Raw genomic sequence first — 25,666 nt, 5'->3', positions numbered from 1 at the left:
AGGGCAATGGGAGAGTTTCTCCCATCGACCTCCCTCTATGAAGAACATAAGAACATAAGAATGGCCATACTGGGTCAGACCAAAGGTCCATCCAGCCCAGCATCCCATCTGCCGACAGTGGCCAATGCCAGGTGCCCCAGAGAAGGAGAACAGAAGACAATGATCAAGTGATTTATCTCCTGCCATCCATCTCCTGCCTTTGTTCTGAAGGCTAGGGCACCATACTTTATCCCTGGCTAATAGCCATTTATGGACCTAACCTGCAAAAATTTATCAAGCTCTTTTTTAAACCCTAATAGAGTCCTGGCCTTCACAGCCTCCTCGGGCAAGGAGTTCCACAGGTTGACTGTGCGCTGTGTGAAGAAAAAATTCCTTTTATTAGTTTTGAACCTACTACCCATCAATTTCATTTGGTGTCCCCTAGTTTCATTTGGTGTCCCCTAGACAACCAGGTAAGTCAGTTGTAGATAAGTCAATTCTAGCCATGCAATCGTAATCCAAATTATTTCCCCATGGGCTCCTGAGACTTAAAAAAAAATAAAATCCAATTATACAAGACATTAAGCAAGTCACATGGGGCATTGTTAGCTCCAAAGCTTTGGAGACACAGTATAAGCCAAGTGGGAGAAAGGCTAAATTGGAGCTATATTAAAAACCATGAAGACACCGGAGGGTGAAAATATCATTTGCTCTTTGTAAATGAAGCAACAATCCAGAGTAAGTTGCTGGCCGCAGCTTGTTTCTTAAGGTAGATGCAGGCCTCTTTATTTCCTTTTGAACAGAAACTGGTATTTCCTGCTTACTAGCCTCTGTTGAGAATATTTTGTGGGTGTTTGTATCTGTTATTTCTTTGTTTGTTTTCATAGAGGTGCAGGGGTGCCGGTTAAGAAAAAATGGATCTCCTTGCCAGGAATCAAGCTTTTTCCATCATGGAAATACAGGAGCAGAGCCAGTGCTCCTTGTAAGCTGAGCACTTGGGCAGTCATCCAGGAGAGATTCAGGTGCCACCCAGCTGATTAGCAGAGTGCCAAAAGCTGCCCGAAGCAGGCATCCCTGCTGTATAAATAACGTGAACTTCTAGCTAAGAAAATGGCATTGGCCCATGCCTCCATTGAGACCTGGAATACTTATGGAGAGACTCCTACTTCAGAGGAGAACTGAAAGATTACACTGAGCTGTGAGACCTTCATCCTCATCACCAAACCATGGCTATGTCTACACTAGAGCAATCTGTCAACAGACCCTACTGTCGGAAGATGTCTTCTGATAAAACTTCTGTTGGCAGATTGAGGCCAGACTGCAAAGCGGAGCGAAAAAGCGATCCGGTCTGTTAACAGGGTCGTTGGACTGCCCAGCCACTCTCTCAACAAAAAAGCCAACCAGAAGCACAATAGACAGGGTTGCTCAGTGTACTGGAAGCCCTGTGTGTGTAGAGGGGGCTTCCCAGAACATCCAGTCTGGCTTTCTGTCTACAGATCTCTGTTGACAGAGGTGTCCTGCCTCATGGGAGAATTGGCAGAATGCTGTCAACCCAAGTGCCTCGGTCTATTGATTTACCCTTGACAGAAACCCTTGGGAATGTGGTCACTTCATGGGTTTTGTCAGTAAAAGGGCAGACTGTTAACAAAACTCTCTTGTGTGGCCATAGCTCATGTGAAATCAGAGGTAATCACTTCATATGGCAAACACTGCAGAGGTAATGACTTCATCAGTCTGCTGTGGCTCAGCATTAATTTCCTCCTTCCTTTCGGAGTTATTAATCACTATTCTTTCTTTTTTCTTATTAACTTAGATTTTTCATTTGTCTCATCCATGTCATATTTTGCATTAAGCAACCTTCTGTAGTCTAGATCTTATGCTACATGGCTTGTAACACTACACTGTTGTGTCTATTCAAAGTTGGCACGCGATTCTCCACTGCTGTCCGATAAACGTACTCATCTTCACATGGGTAAAGTGATGTTGTTCTCCCTTCTTCCCTTCATGCTCGAGATCATTGTTCAAGCTGAAATCACTGACCTGAGTACCTCTCTTCCAATACTCTCCTCGATTGTCTCATGGTCGTTGGAGATGACTGTCTTCTCTCCCTGTCATCCCACTGAAAACCCACTTGCCAAAGGCTGTAATGACCTTTTCGTAGCCACGTCTCACAATTAGTATATCGTCCTCATGTTCTTTGACCTGTGAGCCACTTGCAAAAGCATTGACTGTGCTTTTCTTCAAATCATGTTCTCCCTTGGCTTCGACGACCCTCTCCTCTCGTAGTCACTCTCCTATGTCTCTAATAGCTCTTCCTGCACATTCTCCAACAGATCTCCCTCATCCTCACTCCAATTTTTTGGGAGTGTCCTTGGCCCACTTCTGTCCCTGCCTTCCACCTTACATTTGGCTGATGTCTTCCACAGGCATACATTTATCTACCTTCGCTATGCTGACAATTTATAAACCCGCCTCTCTCCCAAAATTCTCTCCTCTGGTCCAAACTATGGTGAGATGCTTGTCTGTTATTCCTCTTTCTTTGGCACTGGTGAGGCCACATCTGGAATATTGTGTCCAGTTTTGGGCCCCCCAGTATAAAAAGGATGTGGATTTGCTGGAGCAGGTTCAGCAAAGAGCAACAAAAATGATTAAGGGTCTGCAGCACAAGACCTATGAGGACAGGCTGAGGGATTTGGGCTTGTTTAGTTTACAGAAGAGAAGACTTGGAGGTGATTTAATAGCAGCCTTCAACTTCCTGAAGGGGAGCTCTAAAAAGGAGGGCGAGAAACTGTTCTCAGTGGTGTCAGATGACAGAACAAGGAGTAATGGTCTGAAGTTGAAGAGGGAAAGGTATAGGTTAGATATTAGGAAAAACTACTTCACCAGGCAGGTGGTGAAGCATTGGAATGCGTTGCCTAGACAGGTGATGGATTCTCCATCCCTTGAGGTTTTTAAGTCCCGGCTTGACAAGGTCCTGGCTGGGATGACTTAATGGGGGTTCATCCTGCTTGAAGCAGGGGCTGGACTAGATGACCTCCTGAGGTCCCTTCCAGCCCTGTGATTCTGTTTGTGTTTCAGGCTGTCTTCCTACTCAAAAAATTAAAATCTCTGCCTGTGTCTGACATGCTCTTGTATCTGTGCAGCCACCACCTCAACATGATTCTTGACAACAACTCCTCGACTAGGACATCACATCACAGAGAATTCACCATTTATTCTATTTCATACCTGCAAATGATGCTTGCCCCCTGTGGCAGAGGAAGGCAATGGTCCTGACACCCAAATATGGCAATCAGATAGATCCTGAGAATGTAGGCACGACCCAAAAATCAGACACCTGGGAGAGAGTTCTCCCTTGTAACCCAGAGCCCTCCAAATCTAATGTCGCATCATCAGCTACTGGACATATTTGCTAATAGCTGTCACTTATGGTTTATCTGCCATTGAAGGCAGTTTCATTGTGCCATCCCCTCTATAACCATATCAAGCTCAATCTTGAAACAATTCAGAACTTTTTTCCCTGCTACCCTGATTGGAAGGCTATTCCAGAATTTCACTGCTCACGTGACTTAAACCTTTGTTTAATTCGAAGCCGAAACTTATTGGTGGCCAGTTGTTCTTGTGACAACAAGGGCCCATAATTTAATTAGTTGTTTGCTCCCTCTGTTATTTGTCCCCCTGACATCTTGATAGGCCTTGTCTACACTTATCTGTAGTGTCGGTCAACTTCAGCTACACAAATTGTGGAAATAACTAATTTAGTGGCATCCGTGTGGTAAGGTCCATGGGGGCTGCTCTTGCATCAATGACGACTACACTTCTGGTTTTTCTGGAGTACCTGAATTGACAGGAGCATATTAGGAGATTGATTTATTACATCATCAAGGATATGATAGATCAATGTCCTATAGATCGATTTCTGCTGGGATCTATAGAGAAAAATTATACAATCACTCAGACTTTGATTCCTTGGGAAAAACAAGCCAAGACCAGTAATACTTCCATTTTAAGATAGGTTCCCCATTCCTTGGATTTTTCTTGTTCCTGTGACCGGGGCTTTGCAATTTGACTTCTGGATGTCTATGTCTATCGGCATGCATTGAAAAGTCCAGACTCGGGAAATAGCATTACATTAATGTTTAACACTATGGCACTCACATTAGATTTTCCTGTTTGTTTAACTAGATACATCCTGTGCCTGAAGGAGACTGGGGAAACCAAACGTCTGTCACAGAGTTTATCCTCCTGGGATTTGGGAATGTCACTCACCTGGAGCCCCTTCTTTTTCTGCTGTTTTTGGGGATCTACATTACAACCATGCTGGGGAACATCCTCATCATTCTGTTAGTCGTGGCTGATGAGCACCTTCACACTCCCATGTACTTTTTCCTGGGGAACTTGTCCTGCTTAGAGATCTGCTACAGCTCTACCATCCTTCCCAGGTTGCTGGCCAGTCTCCTGACTGGGGATAGAACTATTTTATTTAATGGATGTTTCATGCAATTTTATTTCTTTGCCTGCTTGGCTGGTACTGAATGTTACCTCCTCTCTGTGATGTCTTATGACCGGTATTTAGCCATATGTAAGCCTCTGCGTTACAGAGCCCATATGAATGGCATGCTCTGTCTTCAGCTAGCAGGCGGATCGTGGCTAAGTGGATTTTTGGCTAACTCCATAACAATATTTTTTATGTCGCGATTAACTTTTTGTGGTCCCAGTGAAATTGACCACTTCTTTTGTGATTTCACCCCCATAATCAAACTTTCCTGCAGTGACGCTAATTTCATGAAACTTACGGCTTTCTCTTTGGCTGTCATATTTTCACTGCCCCCTTTTATGTTAACGCTGATGTCCTATGTTCACATCTTGATCACCATCCTGAGAATCCATTCCCGCAGAGAGAGGCAGAAGGTGTTTTCCGCCTGTTCCTCTCACCTAATTGTGGTGACAATTTTCTATGGAACCCTGATCATTGTCTACATATTGCCAGACACCACCATCCTGGGAGACTTACGCAAACTCTTCTCTGTGTTCTACACGGTCCTGACGCCCCTGGCCAATCCCCTCGTCTACAGCTTGAGGAACAGATCAGTCAAGGAGGCCCTGAGGAAAGCTCTTAGGAAATGCGTGGCTTCACGGAATCATGATGTTGCAAGCATTTTCTTAAAATAAAACAGCGTGACTGATTGGTTTCGGAGCAGTAACTGGTGAGTTCTAGAGGCTGCTGTGGGTGTGTCTTTTTGCTTGGTCCTGGAAATCAGGGAGCTCATTTTGGGCTTACAATCATAAAATTGTAGACGCCTAGGGCTGGAAGGGACCTCAGGAGGTCATCGAGTCCAGGCCCCCTGCCTAAAGCAGGATGACCCCCAACTAAATCGTCCAAGCCAGGACTTAGTCAAGGGAAGACTTAAAAACCTCTAAGGATGGAGATCCCACCACCTACCTAGGTAACACATCCCAATGCTTCAACACCCTCCTAGGGAAATAGTTTTTCTTAATATCCAAACTACACCTCCCCCTCTGTAACATTGCTCCTTGTTCTGCCATCTGTCACTACTGAGAACAGATTCTCTCCATCCTCTTGAGAACCCACCATCATGAAGTTGAAGGCTGCTATCAAATCCCTCCTTCCTTTTCTCTTTTGCAAAATAAATAAGACAAAATTTCTCATGTGCTCCAGCCCCTCAAACATTTTGTTGCCATCCACTGGACCCTCTCCAATGTATCCACATCATTTCTCTGCTGAGGAGCCCAGAAGTGGACACAATATTCCAGATGTGGCCTCACCATACCAAATAAAGGAGCATTTTTCTAGGTCTGCTGCAAATGCTCCTCCTAATGCAACCCAATATACCAATAACCTTCTTGGTTACAAGGGCGCCCTGTTAACTCATATCCAGACTCTCCTCCAGTCTAACCCCAGGTCCTTTCTTGCTGCACTGCTACTTAGCCAAAAAAAAAAAAACAGCAGAAATGTAGCACTTTATAGACTAACAGAATGATTTATTCGGTGATGAGCTTTCATGGGACAGCGCCACTTCTTCAGGTATATTTCATAGACTCATAGAAGAGTCATAGAATCATAGAAGAGTAGGACTGGAAGGGACCTCGAGAGGCCATCGAGTCCAGCCCCCTGCCCTCATGGCAGGAACAAGCACTTTCTAGACCATCCCTGAAAGCCATCTGTCTAACCTCTTCTTAAATAGCTCCAGTGATGGAGATTCTACCACCTCCCTTGGCAATTCGTTCCAGTGTTTGATCACCCTGACAGTTAGGAACTTTTTCCTAATGTCCAACCTGAACCTCCCCTGCTGCAATTTCAGTCCTTTGCCTCTTGTTGTATCCTCAGAGGCAAGGAAGAACAAGTTCCCTCCCTCTGCCTTATGACTCCCTTTTAGATACCTGAAAACTGCCATCATGTCACCCCTCAATCTTCTCTTTTCCAAACTAAACAAGCCCAATTCTTTCAGCCTTTCTTCATAGGTCATGTTCTCTACACCTTTGATCATTCTCGTTGCTCTCCTCTGGACCCTCTCCAATTTCTCCACATCCTTCCTGAACTGCGGTGCCCAGAAATGGACACAATACTCCAGCTGAGGCCTAACCAGCGCAGAGTAGAGCGGGAGAATGACTTCTCGTGTCTTGTTCACAACACACCTGTTAATGCATCCTAGAATCACGTTTGCCTTTTTCGCAACAGCATCACACTGTTGACTCATATTTAGCTTGTGGTCCACTACAACCCCTAGATCCCTGCATTTCCAATGCAGACTGACATACATAAGTACAGAGCACCAAAAGGAAAAAAAATTGCAATAAAAACAGAATGTATCTTTGATCATGGTTAGGTCCAGTGATGGTAGTTAGTTACAAGACCAAAGGTACATCCTTGTGCACTTCCAGAATCATTATATATGTTCTTATATGCCAACAATGCCCTGACACTACGTATGTTGGACGGACTAGGCAAAACCTCTGCCAAAGAATATATGGATACATAGCAGACATCAAGAAACTGAATACACATAAGCCGGTCAGTGGATACTTCAGTGGAGTGGGCCATTCAGTTAAAGACCTGGGAATCTGTGTCTTGCATCACAGAGAATTTAACACCAGATTAGAAGGAGAGATTTGGGAGTTAGAGTACACATTTAAATTTGACACATTAACACATGCGCTGAACAGAGACGTCAATTACCTCATGCATTGCAAAGATTGCTTCTTTTTCTTTGACACTCATAATTATCTCAGACAGGACAATTAACATCCCCTCACCTCTCACCCCCTTCCTTTTACCATATTTGATTTGGCAGTTTTTATTGCAATTTTTTTTTCTTTTTGGTCCCCTGTGCTCAGGGGTCTCCTTGATCAAAATGGGCCCACAGGGCCTCACAGACCCATACCCCCTCGCGGTGGGTTTGGTGACTGGGTGCAGTGGCTGGCTGGGGGAAGCCCGTGCCGGTGTCAACTGCCCACCCCTGCACAAAGGCCCCCCCTTGCTCTCAACAATGTTGTAGAGTGCGCAGCACATGCCCACAACCTGGGGGACGTCCAGGGGGGCAAGGAGGCACTGCCAGTGGCCCTTCTGGCAGCCAAAGGTCCTCTCCACCACCCGGCAGGCATGGTTCAGTCAGGCGTTGAACGGCTTCTGGCTGGTGGTGAGGTGGCCGGTGTATGGGCACATGAGCCAGGGCTGGAGGGAGTAGGCCGCATCCACCATGAGGCAGAAGGGCACGGTGGTGTCCCCCAGAGAGATCTCCCTCTGGGGGTTGTAGGTCCCTGCCTCCAGCCAGCGGCACAGGCCCGAGTTCCAGAAGATGCGGGCATTGTGTGTACAGCCAGGCCAGCCTATGTAGACATCCTGGAAGCGGCCCCAGCTGTCCACCATGGCCTGAAGGACCACGGAGCGGTAGCCCCTCCGGTTGATGTATCTTCCCCTGCTGTGGTCCAGGGCGCTACCAGGGATGTGGGTCCCATACACAGCCCCGAAGCAATTCGGGAACCCTGTGGCGGCAAATCTGGCAACAGCTGCGTCCAGGTCCCTGACTCGGACAACCCTCTGGAGCAGCATGGCATTGAGCGCACAGACCACCTGTGGGGAGGGACCACAAGCACACCTGAGGGTGTGCTGGGTGCCCCAGGCCCCTCCCCCAAGGTCCCCCTCCCGGGCATCTCCCCAAGCACCCCCCACCCAGCCCCTCCCTCCCCAGCCCCACACCTGGCCCCCTCCCCCCAGTGGGTGTGTGCCCAGGCCTCCTTACCTCCATGACGATGGCCCCCACCATGGCCTTTCCCACTCCAAACTGCTGTCCCACAGAGCGGTAGCTGTCTGGAGTGGCCAGCTTCCAGGCAGCTATTGCGACCCTCTTCTCGATAGGGAGGGCACACCGCATCCGGGTATCCTGGTGCCTCAGTGAGGGACTGAGCCACTGGCAGAGCTCCAGGAAGGTCTGCCAGAGCATCCAGAAGTTCTGTAGCCACATGTTGTCGTCCCACTCTCCCATGACCAGCTGCTCCCAGCTGGTGGGTAGCTCCAGAGTCAGTGAAGCACCCAGCTGGGGAGGAACAGGGAAACCCGGTGGTCAGGGGCATCCCCATCTGCCCCCTGGGAGGCCCTCGCTGCCAGGAGCTGCTAGGTGGCCTCCCATGCAGCACCTAGCAGGATGCTTGCTCCCTGGGTGACCACCTGGAAGGCTTCCAGGTGCTGCTGCTGCTGGGGATCCATAGCTGCTGTATGTCAGTCTGTGAGAGTGTGGCTAGCGCTCTACAGGCCTTGTGCTGTGCAGGCCGGGTGCGTCTGGCAGGGACCCTGTAAAGGAGCGGGTTGCTATTGCTCCAGAAGTGTTAGTCTGCCCTGTGACCCCATCCGTGGGCTTTCTTGGCCCCTTATTTCGAAGGGGGGTGCTTGTGTGTGTGGACGCTTCACTTTTCCTTCCAGGGTGGCCCCTTTTGACATTCCCCATCACTACTCCAACGTTGAACATCGACGGCACCAGCCCTGGAGGATGTGTGGACGATACCCATCCAAGTAGCCTATTTTGATGTTGTTACTTCGAAATAGGCTGCTTCAATGTAGCGTCCTAGTGTAGACGTGGCCTCTGTGGGCAGAGTACTGTCGACAGAAGTGTAGCACAGCCGCTTCAGTTGTCGACATAGGGGGCTTCCGATTGCAGGGCAATGCTCTTTGCAGAGCTGCTGTTCCGCTTTGGGGCACCAGAGGGCAGTGCAGTCTGGAAGTGCTCTGTCGACAGAGCAAGTCCTGTGTAGACGTAATCTCTTGCCCAAGGTTCTGTGGAGATTTCCCTGTCAATTGTAACTTCTGTCGACAGATGCTGCTAGTGTAGACCTAGCCCTTATGTGGTATCAATATTTATTAAGGTCTGCAACTAGCAAAGGAGTTCCTTTTGTGTGCTTTTCACTTGTAGGGAGATTCAAATTCTACCCGAGTACCCACAGCACTCAGTGTCAGGAGCATGTGTACCTAGGGTGGTGCACATCAGCATATAAGTTGGTGGACAAAATAAAATTTATTCCGCACACAGAGGCGTAAAAAATAGAGGCTTGGTTGCTGTGCAGTGTTCCACTGGGGTAGTAAGTCCTGCGTGAATCTGATGAAGCAGGTCTTTGCCCAAGAAAGTTGATGCTCCAATATATCTGTTAGTCTATAAGGTGGGACAGGAGTTCTTGTTGTTTTTGAAGACACAGACTAACTCGACTACCCCTCTGACACTGGGATAATGTCATAAGCATAAAACAATGGGCGTGCTTGGAATCAGGCAGAGTTTGCTGTTTGGGTCAGCCTTCACGAAGAGAAAGGAATCCCAGGATAAGCCTCTGTAATTGTATGAGAAGCGACAAGATTTCATCCTTCGTCTTGAAAGGAAACGGACATGCAAAATGGATTTAGGCTCAAATTGCTAACAGTGCATCGGTACATTAATACAATGTGAGTTTATAGATGTTGCTACAGACACACGCCCTCTCAGGGGTGTCCTCTTTCTTGAAAGGCCAACTATGGTATTGTTATTGGTGAGAAAAATTTCTCCAGACAGAAGGAAGTGATACTTATATTGAGACACCAGAATATGTGCAATCATTTTGTTTTAGAAGTAGCCATTTGTGGAACCCTGCAAATCCATGGATATCCACTTAATAGCGGTGTGTATCCCCATCCACACATTTGGTGGCGGGGATATTCATGATTCATATTCACAGAGATGGGTGTGGACGCATATACAGGTTGCACTTCTTTACCCTGGCACCCTCACGGCCTGACTCTGCAAATTTGCGAGAACACAGATGATCAATATTGTCTCGTAGCATTACCAATGTTTCCATGGCTCTTAGAAGACGTTTCATACCATATATGGAGATATACCCCATCTCACAGAGGTACAATGGGCCTAAAGGCATCATTAAATCCAGTCCCCTGCCCTCCTAATATGGCCAAGCACCATCTCAGACAGATTTTTTGTAATCTATTCGGTCTAGCCCTGTAAATAACCTCCTCAAAGACTATACTCCCAACTCTGGGTTGACAAGGTCAGTGCTCACACCACTGAGTTATCTTACCTGTAAACAACAACTAAATAACAGCACAGAAGACTGAGAACCCAGACTGGCGGCTGTAAACAAACTTCATGGGACCATGGGTCATTTGGTCATGCCCATGTTAAGTGGTCATCTGGCTAAGTAAAATCATGCCAGATTACAGCTGCTGCTTGATGAGAGAGTTCAGGATTAGAGAGGTTCGACCTGCACAAATCCTGGCCCAAGAACCATTCAAAATTGCTGATGTCTCCTTTATAATCATGGATATTCATAGATAATGTTTGTAGATGTAGACGCAGATAACAATGGTGCATCCATTCACAGCTATAGCCACTTGCGCCAAGCTTGTCTCCTAGATTTTCTGTTCTTTCTGACATAAAGTGCCTTGAGATTTGCAATTAAACACAAGTGTCACATGATGTGTTATGGGAAATTGAAGGCAAACCTGGTGGGCATTATCCCTTTGCCAGAGAGGTTTCCAGCAGATCTAAAGAACTTATGATTCCCCTCTATTTGGCGCTAGTGAGGCCTGTTAGCTGACGGCCGGGTAATGCGTGGTGTGTGTGTTATCACATCCAAGTCTTTAACTGCTAGGACTGCTTGGCCCTTCTCAGTGGGCAACCAAAACTGACTGACGGACACCCCCAAGATCCACCCAAGACTTTAACTGCTAGGACAGACTGTCCCTTCGCAGTGGCAGCCAGTGTGGCTGACGGCTCCCCCAAGGGTTGGTGCAGAGAGCTTATTCCACCCGAGACTTTGACTGCTAGGACAGATTGTCCCTTCGCAGTGGCAGCCAGTGAGGCTGACGGGTGCCCCAAGAGTCTGCTCCGTGGAGGCAGCACGACTCTGCGCCCAGCTTTTACTGCACCTTACCACTGACCAGGCTGAATAGAGCCAAACCGGCTAAGGTTCTTTCTTTGTGTTCGGCCGAGTTACAGCAACTAGAAGGAGTCAGGCTGAAGTTTAACATGGATACGATTTATTACAAAGCAGAAATGAAAATCTTAAAGGTTACAGAATTATACAAAGTCTTAATGGTTACAGTTGCAGAAAAAGTTAGATAAAATCTTAATGGTTACACTGTTATTGCCCTATCTGCTTAGCGACTATAGTACGATGATACAAATGACATGTCAATTAGAGAAAGTTACCCAGTTGAGGACCAGACGCCTCAGCCTAAAGAGCTCTTACTATTAAATGTGCACAAAAGTACATTGCAGGTATAATTCTCACCCCTGCATCCTTCGACTCCTGGCATAGCCAACGTCATTCACCGAATCCCTTGGGAAGAACTGTACGAGGAGGGTGTCCCCTGCGTCCTCGGGAAGCAATAACCTTACCCAACTGGCAAGTACAGGAAATTGGAGCTCAGTTAGAGTGGGCTGCCAGGCCCTTCTTTATACCCCTTGGGTCACGCACATTCTTCCTTATCTAAAGGTACCAATTGTTCTGGGTCGTCTTTGTGAAGCCAGTTCTTACGAGGCAGTTGCAATTTAATTTACACTTGTAAGATAGAGATAATTAAATCATTAAAACAGGACATTCTTTTCCTATGGGCAGGAGACTCCCCTTCTGGGATGAAAATATGGGCGTATCAATTATCAGTACCAGCTAAGGGCAGTTAGAGGCCCTGTGGTCAACAGCTGGCCTGTTAGCCCCCTTGTCTGTATTCTTCAGTCCAGGGTCCTGCTGACAAAGCACATCTGTGTTTTGAAGCATCAGAACTGTGCTTGAGATAAGCACATCTGTGCTTTCAAACATTGTACGACTGGGCTGTTTCTCTGTACTTTGTGCTGGTCTGAGGCACCTAAGAGGGGCAGGCAAGATGGAGTAGAGCAAGGGGGATTCTGTCTGGCTACAAGGCCACATCTGGAATGTTGCATCTGATTCTGGGCCCCCAGTACAGAAAAGTTGTGGATGCATTGGGGTGGGTCCACTGAAGGGCAATGAAAATGGTTAGTGGGCTGGAGCACATGACCTCTGAGGAGAGGATGAAGAACTTGGGCTTATTTGGTGTGCAAAGGAGAAGAGGGAGGGGGAATTTGCTGTCAGCCTTCAACTTCCTTACGGGGGGCTTTAAAGAGGATGAAAAAATGTTGTTCTTTCAAGTGTCAGATGGCAGAACAAGGAGCAATGGTCTGAAGTTACAGTGAGGGAGTTGTAGGTTGGATATTAGGAAAAACTATGTCACCAGAAGGGTGGTGAAGCGCCGGAGTGCTTTACCTAAAGAGGTGGTGGACTCTCCATCCCTGGAGGTTTTTAAGTCCCACCTTGACAAGGTCCTGGCTGGGATGATTTAGTTGGGGTTCATCCTGCTTTGGGCAGTGGACTGGACCTGATGACCTCCTCAGGTCTCTTCCAGGCCTAGGATTCTATGAGAGGTGGTGAGATCTCGGTAGGCATCAAGTCATTGGGGCTGAACATCAGAGGACACTTTGAAGGGACTTGAGGGTTCTGTTGTCCACCTGGAAGGGTCATCTTTCCCAAAGAACTGTGCCCGAGTGTCAGACAGGTTTGGTTGTGATACACATCTAATGCCCAGCTGGGAGAGAAAAGAGTCCCATGTGCTGGAGACAGGGGAAAACAAGGTGACACAACCCAGAGATCCCTAAAAAGCCTCTCACCAAGGGCCCTTCTCTAATTGAGGGAATAGCTCAGTGGTTAGAGCTTTAGCCTTGTTAACCCACATTTGTGAGGGCCTGTCAAGGGTCTGGGGTGAGTTAGATTAGTGTTAATTAGCCTTTTCCAGGAGGAGTGGTAGCTCAGTGGTTTGAGCATTGGCCTGGTAGACCCAGTGTAGGGCATTCAATCCTTGAGGGGGTTCTTTCAAGATCTAGGTCCTTCTGTAAGTGTGGCAGACTGGACTTGATGACCTCTGAGGGGCCCTCTCAGCTCTGTGAGGTAGGTGTGATTAGGTGCAACTTGGATTAATTAAGTTTGTTTTTACTGGCAAATGTAGCCTTGTAGGGAGCAGGGGCCCACCTGCATCCCCACCACAGACTTCTTTAGGGTCGTATACTGTCCTTCTCCCTCCTGGCAAATGCCCAAGGGAGTTCTTGTAGCAAAGAAAGAAAAGAAAAGTCCTCCCTCCTGCTTTTCTTATGGGGCAGGGGAATCCATGGCAGAATAAAGACAAAAAAGAGTAAGGAGCAACTCATGCAGTCCTCCTGTAACAGTTCCTGGGGTTTAGTCTAAATCAGATCTACCCCATTCATGTGTGGCTCTGAGGTCGGATCACAGAGCTTCATGAGGGGTGAGATTGCTTGCTGTCTCCCTCTCTGCAGTTACAAGATCACACGGGATAAAGCCAAGAGAAGCAACACATTTTTCCATTCCCCAAAAGTCTCATATTTCATTATTTTATTCTCAGAAACCAATGAATATATTTGCTGTCAAGCTCCTGGAAAAATCATCCACAATCATGCATAGGGCCCTACCAAATGCGTGGTCCATTCTGGTCAGTTTCATGGTCATAGGATCATTAAAATGATACATTTCATGATTTCAGCTATTGAAATCTAAAATTACACGGGGGTGTATTTGTAGAGATCCTGACAACAAAGGAATTGGATGGGGGTTGCAAGGTTATTGTGGACAGGAAGGAGTTAAAGAACTGCTACTTTCACTTCTTTTCTGATGGTGCTGCTGGTGCTGCCTTCAGAGCTGGGCAGCTGGAGAACAGCGGCTGCTGGCCAAGAATCCAGCTCTGATGGCAAAATTACCACCTGCCGCAGTGTGGAAGGAAGAATGGCCTGGAATGGTATTGCCACTCTTACTTCTACACTGCTGCCTTCAGTGCTGGGCTCTTGGTCAGCCACTGCCCCTCTGTTCATTCCCAGCTCTGAAAGCAGCAGAAGAGAAGTAGGGGCAACACGGCTGTGGAGAAACTGAAACTGATTGTTCTTGGTTGCTTGTGTGTAAAATGGACCAGGGATGTTTAGGCTGGACAGGAGAAAAGATTTGATATGTAATTGGAGATGCACATATCCTGGAGCAGGAAGGGACTTGGGGAGGTCATCTAGTCCAGTCCTCTGCTTGGCAGGAGCCAGACCCACCCCAAAATCTATTTGCCCCAATAGCTAAATGATCTCCTGAAGGACTGAACTCACAAACCTGGCTTTATTAGGCTACAACTCCAGCTACTGAGCTACCCTGTCCCACCACCAGAGTGCTTAAATTCTGGAATAAATTGCTAAGGGAGGTTGTATCATCCACACTGGCAACATTTAAGAACAGGTTGGATAAATATGTGATATGGGTGATCTAGCTAGTGGTTGGCCCTGCTGTGAGGGCAGGGGACTGGACTTGATGATCTTTTGAGGTTCCTTCCAGTTCTAGCAACAAAGGGTCCTGTGGCACCTTATAGACTAACAGAAAAGTTTTGAGCATGAGCTTTCGTGAGCACAGACTCACTTCATCAGATGTGATGTGATCTTTTGATGTGATGATCTTTTGAAGTTCCTTCCAGTTCTAGCAACAAAGGGTCCTGTGGCACCTTATAGACTAACAGAAAAGTTAGTCTTTCACACTTAGCACTTTCACAACCTAACTGGTGCCAAACCAGAGAATTTTTTGAACCACAGAAAGTCCATATCATCCAGTTCTGATGAAGTGAGTCTGTGCTCACGAAAGCTCATGCTCAAAACTTTTCTGTTAGTCAATAAGGTGCCACAGGACCCTTTGTTGCTGTTACAGATCCAAACTAACATGGCTACCCCTCTGATACTTCCAGTTCTAGTGTTCTAAGTTCCTTTGGCATTGCCACCATCACTTCTACACTTTTGACGTCACTTCTACACATCACTGACAGAGCTGACCACCCAGCCAGTATTACAACCAACAATCTTCTGCTGCCCACCTCAGAAGGCAGCATAGAAGCAACAGTGGTAATACCGTGACACTCCTAAAATAGCCTTCTGATCCCACTGCAACTCCCTGTTGGGTCAGGACTTCTAGTTTGAGGAATGCTGGTGTGCTCCATCATATAGGGTAAAAGCACAGAAAAGGCCAGATTTTACCACAGGACACCAGATTTCATGCATTTTGCATGACTGTGAATTTGGTAGGGCTCTACACATACGATAAGTTTGGTGCATGGTGGTGGAGGGAATACGTTATATTCTTCACACGTTATGGTGGAAGCAGGGGAGTCACGCAAGCCCCAGGCACTTCTTTCCAAAATAAGTCACAGGACCAGAGGTAGGCCACACAGGGACTCTGCCCTGGGTTCATGAACTCCTGACCCTACAATCCTGAAGTTTCACCAGTCCCTTAAGGTAAGTTAGGGCTATTCACACAAGTCAGCTTTGGGGGTTTCCAGCCCAATGATGGCCCCATTTAATATATGCCTGTTACCTTGAAATATCTGTACTTTTGTCAAAGACAAAAACTCCAAGGACAGCTTTTTTCAAGGCTTCCTTTACCGCCTTGTTTTTCAGGCTATATATCAGAGGGTTGGCCAAAGGTGTTAGGGCTCCATAGACAACAGAAAAGACTTTGTTCAGGTCCTTTGGTGCCTCAGAACCTGACAGCAGATACACCGTGACCAGAGCCCCATAGAAAATTGTCACCACAGTGAGGTGGGAGGAGCAGGTGGAAAAGGCCTTTTGCCTCCCGGTGGTGGATGGGATCTTCAGGATGGTGGAGATGATGCAGACATAGGATGACACAGTCAGTAGAAACAGAGGTAGGGTGAATATACAGGAATGGAGGGAAGCAGTAACTTTCACCATGCAAGTGTCACTGCAGGACAGTTTTAGGAGTGGGCTAAAATCACAAAAGAAATGGTCAATTTCCTTGGGGCCACAGAATTTTAACTGCAACATCATAAATAATATGATGGCAACAGAGGCAAATCCACTGATCCAAGACCAGGCCACTAGCTGGCGGCAGAACTTCTCATTCAAGATGACCGCATAATGCAGCGGTTTCAGTATTGCCAAGTACCTGTCGTAGGCCATGACACATAAGAGAGAACATTCGGTGGTCAACAGAGATCCAAAGAAATATAATTGTGTGAGACAGCCGCTAACAGAAATGGATCTGTCCCAGGTCAGGAGACTCACCAGCAGCCTGGGTAGGAGGGTGCAGCTGTAGCAGGTTTCCAAGAAGGACAAGTTCCCCAGGAAGAAGTACATGGGGGAGTGGAGGTTCTGATCAGCCAAGACAATCACAACAATGATGATGTTCCCAGCCATGGTGACAATATAGGTCACGAGAAACAACAGAAAGAGAAAGATCTGCAGGTGAGAGGTATTCCCAAATCCCAGGAGGATGAATTCTGTGATGGGCGTTTCATTGCCCTGTTGTTTTCTTTCCATAGGATTAATCTAAAGAAAATAAATCAAAATCCTATTTACAGTGTAACTCCCATTTCAACACATTCAGCTTTTCAATTCTGACTTCCCATTGCTGTTTGTAAAGTCAATAATTGGGTCAAACCTTCAGATGGAAGTGGACTTCGGAAAAAAAAATTTGCAAGTGCCCACATTAAATCACGATGGAAATGTGATCTTATTGTTGAGTGTGTCAATGGCTCCATGTCTTTCAACTTCCTGAACACCCTTGTGTGTTACCCTATATTTACACCAGGGAGTCCAGCAGATTTCAATTGAGTGGACACTGGAATTGGATCCGTGAGAAATGGATTTTGAGGTTATCACTTCCACTCTATATCTTTGCACTAGTCCCTTCCTCCCTCCCTTTTCTTATTGTGATTTGAGATTTGTGGAACTAGAGCACTGCAAAATCTTACTCTTGTGAAACATGGACTAAATAGGACAGTTTACCAAGTCCTTTAACACTATGATAATGGCTTCAATGTGAGTTGAACTTCTCTAATCCGGCACTTTCACAACCTAACTGGTGCCAAACCAGAGAATTTTTTGAACCACAGAAAGTCCATATCATCAAGCAACATTCCAACACTACCACAGCTTAGAATCATAGAATCATAGAATCACAGAGCTGGAAGGGACCTCAAGAGGTCTTCAAGTCCAGCCCCAGCCAGGATCAACACCAACTAAGTCACCCAGCCATGACTATATCAAGCTAGGACTTAAAAACATTTAGGGATGGAGATTCCACAACCTCCCTAGGCAACACAATCCAGTGCTTCACCACCCTCCTGGTGAAGTAGTTTTTCCTAATATCCAACCTACTCCTGTAACTTCAGGCCATTGCTCCTTGTTCTGCCATCTGTCACCTCTGAGGACTGTTTCTGTCCAACCCTTTAGAGCACTCCTTCAGGAAGTTGAAGGCTGCTATTAAATCACCCCTCAGTTTTCCCTTCTGCAAAGTAAATAAGCCCAAATCCCTCAGCCTCTCCTCATAGGTCATGTGCTCCAGCCCCTTAATCATTTTTGTTGCCATCCGCTGAACTCGCTCCAGCACACCCACATCCTTTCTATTCTGGGGGGCCCAAAACTGGACACAATACTCCAGGGGCTTGTCTACACTACCACCTTCCTTCAAAAGAAGGATGGTAATTAGGGTGTTGGGAGTTTACCATGCATAGGCAGTACTTCATTAAGCAAATTCCCCCCCGTCTCCTTCGGAGGCAACTCCAAAGTTTTCCTCTAAAGGAGAAAGGGGTCTTCACAATTGCCCCATCACTTCGAAGTACCGGCAGGTGAGCCATGGCTAGATGCTTGCTGGTACTTCAAAGTTTAAAACTTCGGAGTTGGCACAGGGGGAATTTGCTTAAGGAAGTGCTGCCTATGCATGGTAGACCTTCATCAGTAAACTCCCAACACCCTAATTACCATCCTTCCTTCAAAGGAAGCTGGCAATGTAGACAAGCCCCAGATGTGGCCTCACCAGTGCCGAATAGAGGAGAACAACAACCATTCTAGATCTGCTCTAAATGCTCCTTCTAATGCACCCCAATATGCCATTGGCCTTCTTGGCTACAAGGGCACACTGTTTACTCATATCCAGCCTTTCATCCTCTATAATCCCTAGGTTCCTTTCTGCTGTACTGCTGCTTAGCCAGTTTGTCTCCAGCTTATAAAAATGCTTGGGATTCTTCAGTCCCAGATGCAGGACTCTACAATTCTCCTTGTTGAACCACACCAGATTTCTTTTGACCCAACCCTTCAATTTGTGCGGGTCACTGTAGGTCATATCTCTACCCTCCAACTATCTACCTCTCCCCTTTGCTTGGTGTCATCTGTAAACTTGCTGAGGGTGCAATCCAGTCCTTCATCCAGCCAATGTTGGAGGGTAGAGTTAGGATCTAGGGTGACCTGGATAAATAGGAGGAGTGGTCCAAAAAAAATCTGAACCTTTTCAACAAAGAGAAGTGTAGAGTCCTGCACATGGTATGGAAGAATCCCAAGCATTGTTATAGGCTGGGGACCAACTGTCTAGATGAGGGACTGGATGGCACCCTCAACAAGCTTATTGGGCTCTTAGAAGACATTTAGGGGTAAATTACATGTAAATCACATCACAGAACACTGAGAGCCAGGACTGCTGGTGGGAAACAAATATTATGGGGCCAAGTGAAACTTTGCCTGATAGCCACTTATTATGAGTGTGGGCTAACTAAAATCATGCTGGACAACAGGCTTGGCCAGACAAAAGAGGTTCAACCTCTCATATCTTATCTCTTACCTTTCACTATCACTGGGAGTATGCACATCCCTGACTGCACTCTAGGAAGCGAAATCAAGCATAACTCACAGACTCACAAACTTCCGAACAGTCAGGGTGATTAAACACTGGAATAAATTGCCGAGGGAGGTTGTGGAATCTCCATCACTGGAGCTATTTAAGAGCAGGTTAGATAGACACCCATCGGGCATGATCTAGATGGTACTTGGTCCTGCTGTAAGGGCAGATGACTAGACTTGATGACCTCCTTAGGTCCCTTCCAGTTCTAATATTCTATGCTTCAACAAACTTTTATACTTTCACCTTAGATATTGCACATTACTTTTATAGATTTCTTTTCCCCTCCCCATATTGTCGATCTATCTCTGAAATCTACCCTAAAGGAAATCACACAGTATGTTCATTTCTCTGCAAGGATGTTCACCCTTCTTTCTGACAGTTGTTCAACACCTAAAATTTACTGTTGACATTTTCAAAAAATGCAGAAGAGCTGGGTTTTGAGATGCATTCATTCCCCTTAAATTGTGGGTAACGCAGTTTCATGCTTTAAAAATGAAACAGAGCATAATCAGTATAACTGGATTAAGGTCTGCCAATGCCTGCTTGGTTAGATATTTGGAAAACTATTTCACCAGGAGGGTGGTGAAGCACTGGAAAGTGATGCCAAGAGAGGTGGTGGAATCTCCATCCCTAGAGGTTTTTAAGTCCTTCCTTGACAAAGTCCTAGCTGTTAGGATTTCATCAGGGTGGATCCTGCTTTCAGCAGGGGGCTGGACTCAATTAACTCCTTACGGTCTCTTCTAACCCTATCATTCTATGATTAATCATTTTTAATACAGCTAATTTTGTGAAATTTCTCTGAAATGCTTCTACTCTGAAAAGTTACCTGCCCATTCCATTACCTGGCAGGTCAGATGAGTCACTCTCCCAAGCAAACTATGAAATCCTTCCTCAGTCTTCTCTTCTGTAGACTGAATAATCCTAAACCCCTCAGCCTCTCTAAATAGGTCATGTGCTCCAGCCACCTAATCATTTTTGTTGCCCTCCACTGGAGTTTCTTTGACGTGTCTATATCCATTTTGTACCGGGACGCCGGGGAGGGGCACAGTTGGATGAAATATTACAGATGTGGCCTCACCCTAGAGGATGGACTATGAATGTTACCTTCCATTTACCTCCCTTTCCGTCTTCTTTTACTTCTGTAACTTTCAGTTCTTCTGCTTTATTGTTTGATGTATTTTGTTCTCTACTTTTTTTTTTTTGGTGAGGAAAAAGAAAAAAAAACAAACAAGTGCATAAGAAATGTAGCTACTCAGAGATGTACTACACCTACTTCCTTCACATTAAAATGAGGAAGGATCAGACATATAAAGGACTTACTTAAGGAAAAAAATGTCCTCTTACTTACCCTGGTGTAAGCCAGGAATAATTTCCCAGAAGCTAATACAGATGCACTTGTGTAAGTGAAAGGAGAATGATGTCAAAACAGAGGTGTCTCTTCTTCCCACTTCTGTTGCGCACTGTCCCTATGGCAAGACTTTGTCACAAATGAGGAGCTTTGGACCAGAGCGGGACAAGAACCACTTGATGTTCAAATCAAGAGAAGAAAGTGGAGCTGGCAATACCATAATCTTAGAAAACCATCATCCAGCATAGTCTGTCAAGCTCTCCCATGGAACCCGCAAGGAAAGTGCAAGGAAGATGAAGACCTCAGAGAACCTGGAGAAGACCTACTGAGACTGAAGGACAACAACCGGAGTACTCTTGGAGTCATCTGAAGTTTTGTCATGAGACAGAGTGAAGTGGAGACTTGTAGAAGACCTGTGTCCCACTCAGAGGACGAGGATGTAAGTCAAGTAAGTCCTGTGCAAATTCTTGCTTGACACAGACACAATCACATTCACTGCACTGTTGCCTTGAGTTAAGTAACAACCACCCATATTCGTTCTGGTGACCCTGTGGGAACTTTCCCCAAAGAGGATCCGCTTTGCTATTGCCAGGCAACCTTTCATTAAAAATGATGAGAGAGGTTAACAATTCAGAACAATGTAATATTTTCTCATACAGGTTAAACCTCTCTTGTGTCATCATTTAGCAAAGGCCCTTAAATAAAATAGACTAACAGATATTTTGGAGCATAAGCTTTTGTGGGTAAAGACCTGCTTTGTCAGAACTCATGCATATGATGAAGCAGGTCTTTGCCCACGAAAGCTTGTGCTCCAAAATATCTGTTAGTCTATAAGGTGCCACAGGACTTCTTGTTGTTCTCGAAGATACAGACTAACATGGTTGTCTCTCTGATGCTTAAAAACTAGCTAAAAGTCAGAAAACAAAGGGTAGGAATAAATGGTCAGTCTTCAGAATGGAGAAAGGTAGTTAGTGATGTCCACCAAGGGTCTGTACTGGGACCATTGCTTTTCAACCTGGTTATAAATGTTTTGTAAAAAGCGGTAAACCGTGAGTTGGCAAAATTTGCCAATGATACTAAACTGCTCAAGATAGTTAAGAACAAAGCAGACTGAAGAGCTTCAGAAAGATCTCACGAAATGAAATGATTGGGCAACAAAATGGCAAATGACTGTTAACATTGATAAATGTAAAATAAAGCACATTGGGAAAATAATCCCAACTATACATGCAACGTTATGAGGACTAGTTTAGCTGTAACCACTCCAGGGAGAGATCTTGGAGTCATTGTACATAGTTCTCTGAAAACATCTACTCAATGTGCTGCAGCAGCCAAAAAGACAAACAGAATTCTAGAAATCATTAAAAAAGGGATAGCGTATAAGATTGAGGATGTTTAATTGTCTCTATAGAAATCCATGGTACACCCACATCTTGGGCGCATCTGCACTAGCCGGCTACTTCGAAGTAGCCAGCACAACATCAAAATAGAATGCGTTGTGTCTACAGGCGCCATATGCTATTTCAACAATGAAATTAACATTAGGCAGTGAGACATCGAAATCGCCATGACAGCCATCAGCGGAGGGGTTGATACTGGGCAGGACAGACCTTTGATCTGACTGAGTATGGCTGTTTCTATGTTCTTTTGCAAGAATTTGCTGGACTGCAGAAAGTCAATATTTCCTAACACATGACCAACCCTTCCCCTGATTACGAGGCTCTTAGAAAACGTTTGGGAGTCAATGACAGCTACATAACACCACAGAACACTGAGAGCCAGGACAGGTGGCTGTAAACAAATTTCATGGGACAAAGAGAAACTTGGCCACTCCCATGATAATTGGTTATCCAGCTAACTAAAATCATGGTGAGTTACCGATGTTGCCAGATGAGAGCGTTCCAAATTAGAGAGGTTCAACCTGTACATTCCATGCACAGAAACAGTGGCATTCACATTGTGAAGAGAGATGGATAAGAATGGGATTTTTTCGGGGTAGGGGGTATGAAAGCTGTCTCCATAATCATGACCGATAAGGGAAAAGTGAATAGAGTTTTTTTTTTTTACTTCTTCCCATAAAACAAAAACGAAGGGTCCCCAGATGAAATTAACTTGTGGCAGGTTTAAAACAAACAAAACTTGTCATATTGGAACACAGGGCACAGTCAACCTGTGGAACTCCTTGACAGAGGAGGCTGTGAAGGCGAAGTCTCTAATTGGGGTTCAAAAAAGAGCTAGATAAATGAAGGATGTGTCCATCAATGGCTCTTAGCTAGGAGGGGTAGGAATGGTCCCTTGCCCCTGTTTGTTAGAGGCTGGAAGTAGGCAACAGCAGTAGATCACTTGAGATTTACCCATTCTGCTCATTCCCTCTGGACCACCTGGTGCTGGCTACTTTCAGAAGACAGAATAATGGGTGAGATGGACCTTTGGACTGACCCAGTGTGGCCGTTATTATTTTCTTATGTTCTTCCGATACAGGGATGTCTTACTGAAGGGACAGCTTCAAGCCAGAGGGGTGGAAGAGGTGAAGTGGTAGAGGTGCTTGGCAATCAGACCAAGTGGAAGGAAGGTGCAGAATTATCATAATTCCCTACAAGTTGCTTTGCAGTGACTGTGCCATGGATGGGCGCTATATTGCTGTGATGTCCTGGTGAGATACCATCACTAAAATTGAGTTAGACCATTATTATCTGTTACTTCTTTTCTTTAGCATTTCAAGGTCTCTCTGAGTCTTCCTGCATCTTGGAGGGAAGGGTGATGGCTCCTTTCTATTTCTTTTGCCACTCATCCCCTTATGGGGTGACAGCCTCTACTAAAATGTGTAGAAGGAACTGCCTCTTGATGGAACTGGAGAAGGACACAGCTACTGGAGGAGCTACTCAGCTACTCATTCCTAAGCTCCACCTGTCCATTCTCATGCTTCTCCTAACAAGCCAGCCCTTACTCTTCCTCAGCTGTGCCATAGCTTGGAAAGGAGTATCTCAAAATGTGCTGCCCTGGGCAGCCACATATGGCTATTAACAAATCTCTTTAACAGTCAATGGCAGACTTTGGAGAACTTAATGAATTCTTATTCAGACAGAACTCCACTGGTTAATGGGCTACTGATATGGACCAGGCTGAAAAACTGGAAATCAGAGAGTTGAGATATGACTTCATGTCCTAAGATGTGTATCCTATAATTTGATAGCCAAGATTTGCCATCCATCAAATCTGGAAACTCCTCCAGCAGCTGAGTACAATGGAAAATACTCAGTATGATGCAACATAATGGACTCTGGTCTTTCCCTCTTGCTGTATAGCTACGTCTACACTATAACAATCTTTCAAAAGAAGTTCTTCCAGAAGAATGTCTTTCAAAAAAACTTCTTTCAAAAGATCTCATCCATGCATAAAAAAGCGGATCAAACAATTCAATCCGCTCTTTTGATAAACAATGTTCACACAGCCCCTGCTCTTTTGAAAGAACGGGCCAGGGATTGAAAAATCCAGCGCCACGAGGACTGCTCTTTTGGAAAAGCAACCATGGACCATCCACATGTCCTTTTTTTTTTTTTTTTTTGAAAGAAGCTTTCAATAGAAGGTGCTTTTCCTGATCTGGGAGTGGAAGAGGGCTTCCCAATGACGAAACGCATTCTTTTGACTTCTGTTTGAAAGAGCCCATTTTGTATGCAAACACTCCATGTGTTCTTTCAAAAAAGGGCTGCAATTTTTGAAATAACTTGCTCATGTAGACACACCCTATAACTCCATTTGTATCCATTTGCAAAAAATCATACCCAAATGTAGGTAGGTGCTATTTATGTGCACAAGATCATGGATGATGCATATAAGTGCCTGCTACTGATTCATGTGAAAAGCTGATATTCCTTCAAATCAAAGGAATAAGATTTTCGGTTCAGGGTTCAATAACTTTTGTAGGCCATCTGCTAGCTTGCTAGGAGGCATAGACCCCATATGTACATCCATGTTACATGTCTATGGTTATAACATTTTCAGGTGACAGCAAATTAAAAAGAGTTATCAGCGCTTGGGAGAACAAGACTGGAATTCCAAACAAATGTCAGACATTTGGAAAATGGTGTGCAAAAATACAAGAAGAAATTCAGTACCAGTTGAACCTCTGTATTCTGGCACTCTCTAGGCTGCCAACATCGGTGGTCCAGCATGATCTTAGTTAGCCAGATGTGAACTTATCATGGGCAAGGCCAAGGTTCACTTGGTCCCATGAAGCTTGTTTCCAGACACCAGCCCTGGGTCTCTGTTTTGTTATTTAGCTGCAATTTACCCATGAGTAAGAGCCCAGTAGGCAGTGGAAGTGTTGATAATGCTTCCAGACAATATGGATTTCTGATGATTTGGCAAATTCTTTGGTTCAAAACTGGGAAGGTCCCAAGGCTGCCATGCTAGAGAGGTATACCGGGTATAGATCAGAGCAAAATATTTCAAGATGGAAGGAAAAATCAAATGAACCATAAAAACTAAATGGGAGCCCACTGACCAGGCAGAGATCTCTAGCACTGGTCATCATATTGGATCAAAAATCAAAGATGAGGAGCAAAATGTTATGCAATTGAGGGAAAAGGTTCATATAATGTGGGATTTTGGTAATTGGAGTGTCATATGTTTTCTAAGATGAGCCCTGGTGAGGATTCAGCCACAGCTTTGTGTCCAGGTCTGAGTGCCACAGGTAGGCTGTCATGAATGTGATCCAGGAAAGAGAATCATAGAATCATAGGGCTGGAAGGGACCTCAGGAGGTCATCTAGTCCAGCTCCCTGCTTCAAGCAGAATCAGCCCCAACTTCATGTCCCAGCCAGGACTTTGTCAAGCCATAATTTAAAAACCTCTAGGGATGGAGAATTAAGCAGTTTCAGACAAGCAAAGGAGAATGGCTGGGCATCGGAATGCAGCAAGAGACAAGGGAGTGAAGCTAACAATATTCACAACTGAAAACTGATTATTCCCCTTTATTCAGCAGTGGTGAGGCCACATCTGGAGTATTGTGATCAGTTCTGGGCTCCACAGTAGAGAAAGGATGTGGATGCATTGACGACGACCCAGTGGAGGGCAAGTAAAATAATTAGGGGACTGGAGCACATGACCT

At 45.6% G+C, this 25,666-nt stretch overlaps 2 protein-coding genes across 2 annotated transcripts; one reads left to right on the top strand and one right to left on the bottom strand.

Annotated features, from left to right (window-relative positions):
* Positions 1 to 3,245: 3,245 nt before the first annotated feature.
* On the top strand, positions 3,246 to 5,151 carry LOC142004855 (olfactory receptor 5B21-like). The gene is made up of 2 exons (XM_074982535.1): positions 3,246 to 3,290; positions 4,165 to 5,151. The coding sequence occupies exons 1-2, from the start codon at positions 3,246 to 3,248 to the stop codon at positions 5,149 to 5,151; spliced, it is 1,032 nt and encodes a 343-aa protein (XP_074838636.1).
* Positions 5,152 to 15,884: 10,733 nt separating this feature from the next.
* LOC142004785 (olfactory receptor 5AP2-like) lies at positions 15,885 to 16,856 on the bottom strand. The gene has a single exon (XM_074982475.1). The coding sequence runs from the start codon at positions 16,851 to 16,853 to the stop codon at positions 15,885 to 15,887; it is 969 nt and encodes a 322-aa protein (XP_074838576.1). The 5' UTR covers positions 16,854 to 16,856.
* Between the last annotated feature and the right edge of the window lie 8,810 nt (positions 16,857 to 25,666).

The sequence above is a fragment of the Carettochelys insculpta genome, chromosome 32 (assembly GCF_033958435.1).
Source record: "Carettochelys insculpta isolate YL-2023 chromosome 32, ASM3395843v1, whole genome shotgun sequence".
NCBI classification, from domain to species: Eukaryota; Metazoa; Chordata; order Testudines; family Carettochelyidae; genus Carettochelys; species Carettochelys insculpta.
The sequence above is the reverse complement of the archived record's forward strand: the minus strand, read 5'-3'. Positions and strand labels throughout refer to the sequence as shown.

Bases quoted from the DNA above. Each gene is read 5' to 3' on its own strand.
- LOC142004785 (XM_074982475.1), bottom strand. From the start codon at position 16,853: ATGGAAAGAAAACAACAGGGCAATGAAACGCCCATCACAGAATTCATC.
- LOC142004855 (XM_074982535.1), top strand. From the start codon at position 3,246: ATGGTCCTGACACCCAAATATGGCAATCAGATAGATCCTGAGAAT. The intron at 3,291-4,164 runs GTAGGCACGACC...TTGTTTAACTAG, and splicing joins ATCAGATAGATCCTGAGAAT to ATACATCCTGTGCCTGAAGG.